The 12,602-nt window shown below is 35.6% G+C and overlaps 1 protein-coding gene across 1 annotated transcript in view; it reads right to left on the bottom strand.

Moving 5' to 3' along the window:
* nbas (NBAS subunit of NRZ tethering complex) overlaps positions 1-12,602 on the bottom strand; it is a 205,906-nt gene that overhangs the window by 100,442 nt on the left and 92,862 nt on the right. Inside the window, exons 34-38 of the mRNA XM_065256755.2 lie at positions 8,784-8,941; positions 6,532-6,603; positions 3,196-3,378; positions 2,550-2,663; positions 1,371-1,494 (exon numbers count right to left, since the gene is read on the bottom strand). Coding sequence (XP_065112827.1) covers positions 1,371-1,494; positions 2,550-2,663; positions 3,196-3,378; positions 6,532-6,603; positions 8,784-8,941 — 651 coding nt within the window. The remainder of the gene's footprint in view (positions 1-1,370; positions 1,495-2,549; positions 2,664-3,195; positions 3,379-6,531; positions 6,604-8,783; positions 8,942-12,602) is intronic.

Raw genomic sequence — 12,602 nt, 5'->3', positions numbered from 1 at the left:
ACTATGTTTTATTATTCTAAGAACTACAGTAAGATATTTAAAAGGGGACAAAAGTCTTTGGTGTCCACACATACGCATGTGAAGTTTTAGCTCAAAATACCCAAGAGATAATTTATTTTAGCATGTTTAAAATTGACACTTTGTAGGTGTGAGCAAAAATTTTGGGGTGGTGTGTCCTTTAAAATGCAAATGATCTGATAAAATGCAAACACTAAAAATTGAAACTTGTGCTAAAATGACTTGTGCTGTCAATTAATATCTCTCTATCTCTCTCTCTCTATTTGTGTGCACTAAATGGCAGTGCCATGATTGGATGCAAATTAAGGGACGGTATTATTATAATAACATCACAAAGAGAGCCAAATTGCAATGACCTATTTTTTCACATGCTTGCAGAGAATGGTTTACCAAAACTAAGTTACTGGGTTGATCTTTTTCACATTTTCTAGGTTGATAGAAGCACTGGGGACCCAATTATAGCACTTAAACATGGAAAAAGTCAGATTTTTATTATATGTCCCCTTTTAACAGACCATTTCCTATATAATTAACCAAAAACAAATAAAGATTTACACAGATCAATGTGTCTATATCCTATATCCTTAAATTTCACAACCTGTGTTAAATTACAATGTTGAATGCATTCCCTCAACCTGCAACTTAGTTAAAGGTGACAGAGAATGAAAAACCATTTTTACCTTGTCTTAGTTGAATAACGGAAGTCTACCCGCATTCACGAACATACGAAAAGTGCTAGACATTCGGAACATCCTCCTTTAGAAATGTCCGCCAGAAAATGGCCTGAACAATGGATATATATTAGGTAAAGTGCATTTCACTGCCCCCCACTCTCATTCAATTCACTCCCCTTCAAAATCATTTGCATACATCCAGCCTCTCGCTTCCAACAGGAAGTAAATTGCAGCAGTGTTCGCGAAGTTCAAGGCGAAATGGCAAGTTGCTATCCGAGGTGTGCTCTTCTATCTGTAAAATTTTGGCCTGTCCATGTTCTGAAGACAACGAAGTTTACATTATTTTGAGTGACAGCAAAGGCAGCCAATCAGCGTCAAGTGCTTGCATTTCATAATGAGGTTGCCAGTTAAGCCCGAAGGGATGCTAAATAGGTGCAAAACCACGAGTTTAAACTCCCCCACCCTAATATAGCTTTCTGAGAGAGGTTTTTAGGAAGCTTTAAGGAATTATAGACCCAACTAAAATTTTGTTGTCTACATGTCACATCACAGAACAAGGATAAAGACCCGTTCAATCATTCTATGTCACCTTTAGTTAATGTCAAACAAAAAAATTATCAAATCAATTTCTGAAATCTAAGAGTAAAGGTTATCGATTTACATATGTAAGAGCATTACCCTCTGTTGCAGGAAAAAGGTTTTGTCCTTCGCTGTTGGTTTCGGCCAGTTTGCCCGTCTGTAGTAAAACTTCAGCAAAGTCTTCATGAGGAGTGTACTTATAAGATAAATACACATCTTCAGTCTGAAATACACATCAAAAACCATGAAAATGTATAACACTTTAAAGATTCAGATGCAAATTTAAGTCAAATTTAAAACCAAGGTCAGCCTATACTTCTAGAAAATAATTCAATTTTGTCAAATGGTTCCACAAGTTCAACTAAAAAGCCTTATTGTTTGTATATTGACATTTTTACTTCTCACATAAACTCTCATAAACATGGAGTAAGCTTTGGCAGATGTCCATATGTTTTTGTGAATAAATTATATAACAAACTTTAGCAAGCATTAAGATAATTTCATTTTAGATGTCTTGCATTAAACTTTTATTGTGCTTTTTAGTCATTTTGTTCCATTCTTCATTTACTAATTTTTTCATCACATTTTTATTACATAGAAAGACTGCCAAGGATTTTATTAAAAAAAAAAATTTTATTGATTAATTGAGCTACCCCTTCAGGATTAAAGGCGTTCTAAGCGAATCTGCGAGACGTTAGTTTTTGTTGACGTTTGAATTGTTTTCAAACAGACGGAGCGTAGCTAACTCCTCCCCCTTTTATGGTCTAAAACGCGTCAATTTGCTTAGAGCACCTTTAAAGGGATAGTTCACCCAAAAATGACAATTCTGTCAACATTTACTAACCACATTGTTCTAAACCTGGATAAGTTGACCCACTGACTTCCATAGTAGGAAATAAATTAAATTACACACTGATGATGACTTAGGCTGAAACGCGTCTGTGTGTATATGGTACAAATAAATCTATGAAATTATTTCTTGAGAGTGCGGTTTTCATTTTTATTTTAATAACTTCTTTATTACTCGCACCCATACACAATTTGGGAGTTGAGCGTGCCTGTTCTCGATTCCATAGTGGGAAAAACAAAGGCTATGGAAGACAATGGGTACCGCCAACTGTGTGCTTATCATCATTTTTCAAAATAACTTATATTTTCATATTTGGGTGAACTATCCCTTTAACTGGAGCTACAGTACAAGCAATAAATGTGCAAGAAAATGTGAAACAAATTGCAGGAGAAAAACACAACCAGAAACCTCCAGGTGATGAAATTTACCGTATTGACGTATGGATCATCAAACAGCTCCGCATAGAATGGATTGCATCCTTGCCTTTCCAGTTCTGCATTTTCATTGGCCACGGCGGAGCGGTTTCTATCCAAGCCCTGTCCCTGAAAGGAGATAAATGTTCATTAAACATTCATAGAATATTCATAAAACATTCACAGACATGCATGCAGGAGCCATTAATGTTTCAGCCGTGCTCATAAACGCTCGTAAGGCGCCAGAGTATTCTGCCAAGGCCGGAGAGCTTTTTGACTCTGGCCTTGAGAGATAGTCACTATGGAAGGCCATTAGGAATGCAGAGCCTCTGTTAGTCATCGACCATTTTACTAGAAAGATTCACGCAGGAATCTCACAGATGGGGACACGGTAACAGGAAGTTAAAAACAAACCGCTTCACAAAGAGACACAGCCAGGGAGAAGTTCGTTTAACCATGCCAGGTTTTAATGGCCCAACAGATTCGGCCAAAAAATAAAAAATCACTGCTGAGCTCTAGCCAACCTGTTTTGGCAACCGTTTGTATGCCTGAGCATGAATGCATGAAACATTCACATGTTTTAAAGGGGGAAATGCATAATGGATTAATGCGTTCAATCACAGCTAAACAAAACTTTGTGTGTGGAGTGGGAGTGGCTTACTTGCAGTGGGCGGAGCAAGCTAATGGATTCCCTCCACCAATGGGAGTCACTGACAGCAGTCAGCACAGCTCTCGTGGTCATGGTGGTGTTGGTCAGGACCTCTATGGTTCGGGCCGTGGTTCTGTGCAGCAGGTCTGTGGGGTTAATTGAGCCCGGGGCTGATCCTGGAACAGTTGCTCCTGTCTGCAACATGCAGTCAAGAAAGGTTACACATTTAAGCCATACTGAATTTATTATAGTTTTCAGCCACACTACAGCAGGCGCAACTTTACACAGAAGCTTCCAGTCTTCTATTACAGCAGTATATGTGCCATACAAATAAAGCTGGCTTGACATATCGATACCAAGAGGCCGTTATTTAATACATATACAATCAAGGACAAGATTGGCTGGAATATTTTACTGCATGCATTTAATGTACAATGTTGAAATTCCGACAACATGAAGGATCGAGTTTATATTAGCATCATGTATCAGTAAATAAACTTCAACCGTAAACTATAGTCAATAAAGTCAGGTTCTATAAAGCCAAGATGACATGCTGTTTGCAACCCATTGTGCTTCATTCAATTTTTATACTGCAAATTGTATTTTCTGTTTATTCAATGAGAATAAAGTATAACAGAGTTAAAAAAGAAAGAGGGATTCTCTTATCTATTTTGTGTCCGTATGCTTCAATTAAATGTAAAAGGGTTCAAATTTCAAAATAAATTTGCAGATTACTTGCATACATTCTCTTTTTTGAGGACCAACTCTAAAATTTCTAGTTTCATTTTATTTTGAAAGAATATTTGGGGGATATTGCAAAAATGTCAAAGTGGTGTAACCGGTCTGTGTCAATTGGTGTAACTAGTACTTTTTTAAATATATAAATAAATTCATAAAAAATGTGAAATAAAATATAATCATCTAGTTTAATATAATGTATTTATTTACATACATTGTTACATAATTTGTCAAAGATTATTTAGAAAACAGAGCTGTTTTCAACATATTTCAGGACAAATATTACAAAAACGCATTAAAATTTAGAAATAACTAATACAATTATATTTTACAATTATTTTTTTTAATGATTACGCTTACATGCAATCAAGGTGGATAAAATATTTAATATTTCTCATTCTTTGGCACAATTGGCGTTTACACCATTTGACATTATCAGGTTCATTCAGTCTTAACTTTCATAAAAATTGTGCAAATGTCATTTTTTTTATTGCATAACATTTACATAAATACACTATGTGCATTGAAATAAACCTGATGCATGCATTTAAAAAAAGTTTTTAAAAAAAGATCTTTGAATTTCTCATCTTGCCAAACCATTTTTGTCAATGACCACAATACATATAATGCAATACATACAATTGTTTTCAATGAAAGTGTCTTGCTTTTCAAAAATGGCAGCAGCTGGCACAGCACTGGTTTGTTGTTGTGAAATTAGTCCCACCCCCGAAATGTGCTATACAAATAAATTTGCCTTGCCTTGCCTTGCCCCCTAAAACGTCATGTATTATAATAAACATGAGTGCTGTACAGTAAGTTCAAATATGATGGCACGTTACACTAACAGTAAAGTATTTTTCACTTAAACAGATAAGTTGAAATAAGTAATTTTTAAAGTTGATTCAACCTTTTACGTTTTACAGTGTAGTTGTCATATATCAGAGGTGGTGACGGCGCAGTGGATATGACACACGCCTTTGGTGTGAGAGACCTGAGTTTGAATCCACTGTGACACACCATTGTGTCCCTGAGCAAGACACTTAACCCCTAGTTGTTTCATAGGCGTGCGACCTCTGACATATATAGCAATTGTAAGTCGCTTTGGATAAAAGCGTCAGCTAAATTAATAAATGTAAATGTAATAAAAAGAAAGTCATATACACCTGGGATAGCATGCCGATGAGTAAATTATGAAATCATTTACATTTTCCGATTAATTATTCCTTTAGGATCATTTCAATTAAATTCTGATTCATTTTAAACGGAATATGTATTTGAAAAAGTTTCGGGGGAAATTGTCTTTAGGGCCAGTGCAGTCCCAAAATGCACTTAAATTTCTGTGTTCTTTCAGAGTCAGAACAGTGTCTACGACTTATACACTGAGACCTGACAATCCAATTACTGACAGAAACTATAGCTAGTAGTACAATAACTTCCTAATGTGTCTGAGACTTCCGAGCATGCCAAATTGACACCAGTATCCCAATAAAGTAAATTTAGCCATGCTTTAATTAACCATTAAAATGAAGTAGCTCCAGCAACAACATGTTGATCTACAACCAAACACTTTCAGTAAATGTGATTAATCATTCATCAAAGGCTATAAAAAGCTATCATGTCGCAATTAGGTGGTAAATATGCAAATGTACCAAGGCTTATGGCAAGCGCTACCAACCAGGAAAATAAAAACACAAAGACAACAGACACAGAAACTCCCAGCAGGGATGAAGATTTCCATTTAATCCTATGAAACAATAGAAAACCGCTACTATACTCATTCCATCGCGTTAAACTCAACATGCATTATAAATGAACATATGGGTGCAGAGGCATAAATTGACTCTTGAGGAAGTGCACCAATCACAGCTGCATTAGCCTTCTTTATCTGTTTCGTGCAACGTTAGCTGAACTTTAAAAAATGCCAGACTTACGCAGCAACCGGTGTATTCAGAGGCAATCCTTATATTTGACCTCATTAATACTTCATTCTGTTTAAAATGCACATTTAGCTCATAAACAAAAGGCACAGGCACTCACACACACTCGCACAAATGTATTTTTGAGTGCACATGAATCTTTAAACACCTCTATGGTATCTTGTGTTGTGGTTAAGTCTGTTCTCACTACAGTACAGTATGAGCAAATAAATATAGCATTTAAAAAAATGCAGTTTTTACATGTGATATTGAGCTCAGTTCAGTCACTGGGTGTGCTGTACTTTATAGCCCACTATAATTATAACTGTGCTTCCAATTATATGTAAGAACATACAATTGACCAAAATATTTTTTATAACGCATTATAATTTCAATATACTGTATGTGCAAATGACGTAAATAATGGTTGCCAAAAAATCATGTCCCTGGCACCAAAGAGACATCCATATGGGCTTTAGAAATTATGCTTTTCCATTGCATTGGAAAAGCACCAAAAGTCAACCTATGAATGGGCTTATTTGAATGTTTCTGCATATTGTGCCAAAATAGATAGAAAATTTTTTGAGGTCTCGGTTTAGTGTGACACTTTGTTATATAGACTACATGACATTCAAACGGTCAAACTAAACCAAGTCCTGTGACGTGACGAGTATGTAAAATACTTATTTCTTACCTCCGATATCTCACTGCCTGCTCTCCGGCCATGAGAGGGATCAATCTTGTAATTTACGGCCTGGTACAGAACCTAAGACAAGAGAAGACAGAAAAGCATTGACTTTTTCATTCCCTAGCCTTCAGCGTAAAACTTTTTCTTTTTATTCTTCTTTGCTCTTAAATGTTTAATCGCTCTGGCAGCATTCATACTTGGCACGATAGTAAAACTCATTTAAAGTACGGTTTCATTCCTCAATACATTTTCTTTAGGGGTGTTTCAATGTGTGTCTATCTTGGAATAAATCTTCTTTGGGTCTTTCCTGAAAACAGCCTGACACCAAAGCAGTTAACACTGGAGGAGAGGAATGACCAGAACCTGTGCTGGTCGCAGTGTGTGTTGTGCATCTAAACTTCAAATATACAATATATAGAAGGGAATCAACCAGTTCAGTCTATACATATATATTTATATATATATATATATCAAGAAGAGTCAAGAAGAGTTAACTTTAACCCTTAAGGCACAATGTAAGATTTGTGTATTGAAATATCTACAACATATTTTGTATACATATGTACTTACATTTGATTTCAGAACATTCAGTTATATGAAGCTATTTTGTTTAAAGAAAGTAAGCACACAGTTAAAGGAATATTCCATTTTCTTAAGAGAAAAATCCAGATAATTTACTCACCACCATGTCATCCAAAATGTTGATGTCTTTCTTTGTTCAGTCGAGAAGAAATTATGTTTTTTGAGGAAAACATTGCAGGATTTTTCTCATTTTAATGGACTTTAATAGAGCCCAACATTTAATACTTAACTCAACACTTAACAGTTTTTTTCAACGGAGTTTCAAAGAACTATAAACGATCCCAAACGAGGCATAAGGGTCTTATCTAGCGAAACGATTGTCATTTTTGACAAGAAAAATAAAAAATATGCTCTTTTAAACCACAACTTCTTGTCTAGGTCCTTTCCTGCGTGACCTAACGTAAATGCGTAGTGACGTAGAGAGGTCACGTGTTACATATATGAAACGCACATTTGCGGACCATTGTAAACAATAAACTGACACAAAGACATTAATTAGTATCAGTTGACATACAAAACATCGGAACGGTCCTCTTTCAACACACTTGTAAGCACTGGGGCGGAGTTTCGCGTTCGTCCTCTGTGACCTCTTGACGTCATGACGTATTGCGTGGGGTCACGCTGGCGCATCACGACCGGATCTAGACGAGAAGTTGTGGTTTAAAAGTGTGCTAGATAGGACCCTTATGCCTCGTTTGGGATCGTTTATAGTCCTTTGAAACTCCGTTGAAAAAAACTGTTAAGTGTTGAGTTAAGTATTAAATGTTGTGCTCTATTAAAGTCCATTAAAATGAGAAAAATCCTCCAATGTTTTCCTCAAAAAACATAATTTCTTCTCGACTGAACAAAGAAAGACATCAACATTTTGGATGACATGGTGGTTTGTAAATTATCTGGATTTTTCTTTTAAGAAAATTGAATATTCCTTTAACTAAACCTATTGACTTGCATGGTATTTGTTTCTACTATGGAAGTCAATGGGTACAGTTAACTGTGTCAATTATGAAAGAATTTTCATTTAACTTTAAGGTTAAAACATTATCAGTAAAATATTTTTAGTCATTCTATTTCTGTGACATACCTTGATGTATTTTGTATTAAATATCTTCTCAGCTTTTGTTTGGCTGCCTTTTTGTGACAAAAAATATCTAAATTGCTGTGGAACTGCAAAAATACTTTTCACATTCTTGCCACCGATCAGGCTTGTAAAACATCCATTCTCCAGTTCTTTTCAAATAGAGGTCATGGACAATCGTGATGAAAGCAAGACACAAGTCATGTACAGTCTCAATGAGTGCGTTTACAGCACAGAATAAGTGGATAACTATCAAAAATCTGCTTATTATAGAAACCTGTGAATCGTGCTGAAGTAAGCGCAAAGTTATGTATAAAAGTAGTTGGCAGAAAAACTGCCAAACTAAAAGCTGTAAATACATTTACATGTTCTGCAGACATGAGATGATGTAGAACAGTATAGCTTAAGACAGATTTCCCGTCAGCTTTTTGAATGACTATATGTACTATAGGTGGTGACGTCACTAAATGTAGTTGTCTGCATGTCTGGTTTATTAATTAGCATGAAAATGCATAAAAACAGGTTCTTTATAAAAGCTGATAGTTATCCGCTTATTCTGTGCATGTAAACAAACTCAATGAGAAGGGACAGGCAGATTCACCTGTGTTTGAAGAGAACTAGATGCTGCTAGAAGGTTCTGGATGCTGGCAGGAGGACAGTGTGTAAGGGAGAACGCCATCAGATCCTGACGGGCCGAGAGCTGCGAGTACATCTCACACTGACCCAACTGAGCACACACATCCCAACCATCACTATAACCTAGAGAGAAGAGAGAGAGAGAGAGAGAGAGAGAGAGAGAGAGAGAGAGAGAGAGAGAGAGAGAGAGAGAGAGAGAGAGAGAGAGAGAGAGAGAGAGAGAGAGAGAGAGAGAGAGATAGAAAAAAAAGTTTTTGATCAATGTTCAAAATGTCACATACAGCAATTAGCATTTAATTTCCATAATGTATAATTTACACAAAACAATTATAATTTCTACTTCATTGCATTAAGACGATTCACATTTAATGAGATATAATAAACTAACACAATAAACTAATGCAGTTTAACAAGCTGAATCTTATTTTTTATCTTTTGCCTGAAGCTGCTTTTAACCAATGTACTACATCTGCCCAGCAACAACAAAAACAGCATCAGCTTCAGCACTAGCCCTTATAGTGCAGACTTTCCTAAGATTCAGAGCTACGTTTGTTATGTACAGCTTTCAATGCCTCATGTATGTAATCTGTACAACCTTTCTATCTACTAAATTATCAAGCAGGAGAAAGGCTGATGTGAGCATGAGACTGCTGCCGATAGCTATCAGAGATTAGCACATCCTCTGTTTTCAAGCCTGCATTAATCTACCCCAGCCTGAAGCAACCACATATAAATGCACTCCAACATCTGATAGCACATTGACTGAACAGCACCACACACACACACACACACACGCACGCACACACACACACACACGCACGCACACACACAAGCTCTGAATAAAGATGTATCTGACTGAAATGATAAAGACGGTTTAAAAACTTTTCTACTCAAACCAGTTTCAGTGTTATTATACTTATTCACTCAATACATTGCATAAGGCTATCAGTTAGTGCTGCCTCACGATTAGTTGCGACTAATCATTTGCAGAATAGCAGAATAAAAGTTTTTGTTTACACATATATGTGGGTGTATAATAATTATGTACACACATATCTAATTAAGAAACCTTTGCATGTATATATACATGTTTATATTTATATATAATTTATATTGTATATAAATATTTATTATACAAATATATTTTTTCTTAAAATTATGTATGTGTGTGTATTTATATATACATAATAATTAGACACACACACACACACATATATTATGTAAACAAAAACTTTTATTCTGCAAACGATTAGTCGCGATTAATCATAAGGGGTTGTGTACACCAAAACTTTTACGCCCGCGGCCGGCGCATGTTTTCAATTGTTTCCAATGGAAGCTCTGCGTTTTTCAAATAAGCCAGCAGCTAGCGGGTTTTTTCCGCGCTGAAAACCGGCGCTCAGCGCTTTTTCCGGGCTTGGCGCTGAGCGTCGAGAGTTGAAAGAGATTCAACTTGGGGAGAAAAGCTCCGCTCGTCAATGTCAGTTCTCACACGGCTGCCCAATCACAGTGGAGGAGGGGCGGGACATTACCACAGCAACCAACCGGCTCGCAGCTGAAGTATCACAGCTACCAAAGTGCTCAGCTGAAGAAAGCTGGCACTCAGCTGAAAAACAGCTGGCATTCGGCGTCCTCAAGGCGTTTTCAGCCGCGTTTAAAAGTTTTGGTGTGTCCAGCCCCTAAGGTAGCACTAATATCAGTCTTCATGATTAATGGACAATGGATAGTGACTGCACACACAAAAGCTGCGTCCGAAACCGTTCCCTTGTTCACTAATTCACTATTCCCTATATAGCAATGACAATTGAGTTCACTATATGGGGAGGAAGGGAACGAAATGAGTAAGCGATTTCAGACACTGACGTAAATACCATGCGTCAGAGAGCTGTCGCGGAGATTAGTAATAAACCCTTACACCTGTGTGGCTTTATTGACTGTACTGTGAAACGGTAAAGTTTACTTTGTTTGTCACATCATTGGTCATGTTTATTATATTAGTTATGAATAAAGAAAACAAAACAACTGCCTGTCATATTCTTTTACTGTTGCTTATGTATGAATTAATAAAACTATTTATTATATATAAAAAAATCGAATTATTTTGAATTTGTTTATTTTAAAAAAGTAAAAAATAACTGACAACAAGAATTAAAAAATTGTTTATAAACGTAAATCTTTGGTGTTTACTGTCAGTATCCTTTAGCTGATTCTCTCCTGTTGCATCATGGAAAATATAAGTGAGCGAGTGTACATCGAATGTACCCTCAAAATCAGAGTGCATTGTGGGTAAAAAGTAGTGAAAGAATGTAGGGAATTAAGTTATAGTGCACTATATAGTGGATAGGGAGCATTTTCGGACACAGGTAAAGAGTAATTTCTTGCCAATTATATATTTTAGAACTGAGCAACTGAAAAAATATATATATATAATCTTCATTATTTAAGTTTCATGACTTTTTAGGCTGGACACTAAAATCTATAATATTTGTGGGCTTATTTCTTACACATGAAAGAAAAAAAAACATACATTTTATTATTTTTTTTAATAACCAAACAGTTTCACATAAGACAGTAACGTTGTCAACAAGTCGTGACTTATCCATGTGTGTTTTCATACATTTTCATACAAATTCATGTGTCTTACCTGCGAGGGATAATATTTACCATGATTCCGTATTAGTAAAAATTTCTTTTTTTTGGTATGTACAGTACTGTGCAAAAGTCTTAGGCCGCCACCACCACCAGACTTGTTGTTTTAAAAGTTTTAATGTCAATCCATATTTATTTTTCAATCTATTTTATTAAGATACAAACAGAAAATACAGGAAATATGTACAAATTTTTTTTTAAATAATTTTCAGGACTAAATGTTTTCTTTAGACATCGTCTGTGTTTAGTGTGACCTCTCTTGGCACTAAACACATCTTGAGCGTTTTTGAGCAGAATGAAGTTAAAAGACACATTTCTTTAAAATTAGAAATTGGGGTTAAATTTAATTTAGGTTTAAGAGATCCTGCTATTGCTCAAGTGGAAGGGAAGTTTTCCCTAAAAACTTGATACATCATTTTACATTTTATAAAGTTTTAAATACTATATACACATTTCCTGTATTTTTGGGTTGTATTCTAATAAAGAGACTGAGAAACAATAATATTTGATCACTATAACATTGCAAAAACAACAAATCTAATTGTGGCATGGTGGCCTATGACTTTTGCACAGTACTGTATATGTGGCCCAGTCTGTGAAAACACATCCAAAGTCTTTTTGTGATTTAATGTACATAAAGGAGCGGTTTCCTGAAAAGGACTTAGACTAAGCCAGCACTTGGGCTTAGATATATTAGGACATTTACATAGTTTTTACAAACATACCTTACAAAAACATTGCGGGTGTGTATCTTGAAGCAAAATATTGGCATTGATATATTTAAAGATATGTCAGTGCAAGATGTTTTCAGTCATAACAGGCACTTATCTTAAACCCTGTCTGGGAAACCGCCCCAAAATCATTCTAAATAATGTAAAAAACATTCTGTGAAAATAAAAACTTGAAATCTTTAATATTGACTAAGTAAGGCCATGTCAAAGATTGAAATCAATGAGTTAAAACCAAACTTTGATGCTTCTAATCCCATAATCGGATTATCAGACTTCAACCTGGATTTCACAGACAGGGTCACAAGTCTTGAAATTTTCAAATAACAACTATGAAAACAAGTATTTTTAGAGAATAGTTACATTGATCCAACCACGTTCCTGATATTTTTTAAAGCCAAAATTTAGAT

The sequence above is a fragment of the Paramisgurnus dabryanus genome, chromosome 12 (assembly GCF_030506205.2).
Source record: "Paramisgurnus dabryanus chromosome 12, PD_genome_1.1, whole genome shotgun sequence".
Lineage (NCBI taxonomy): Eukaryota > Metazoa > Chordata > Actinopteri > Cypriniformes > Cobitidae > Paramisgurnus > Paramisgurnus dabryanus.
Note: the sequence above shows the minus strand (reverse complement) of the source record. Positions and strands in the feature narration are given on the sequence as shown.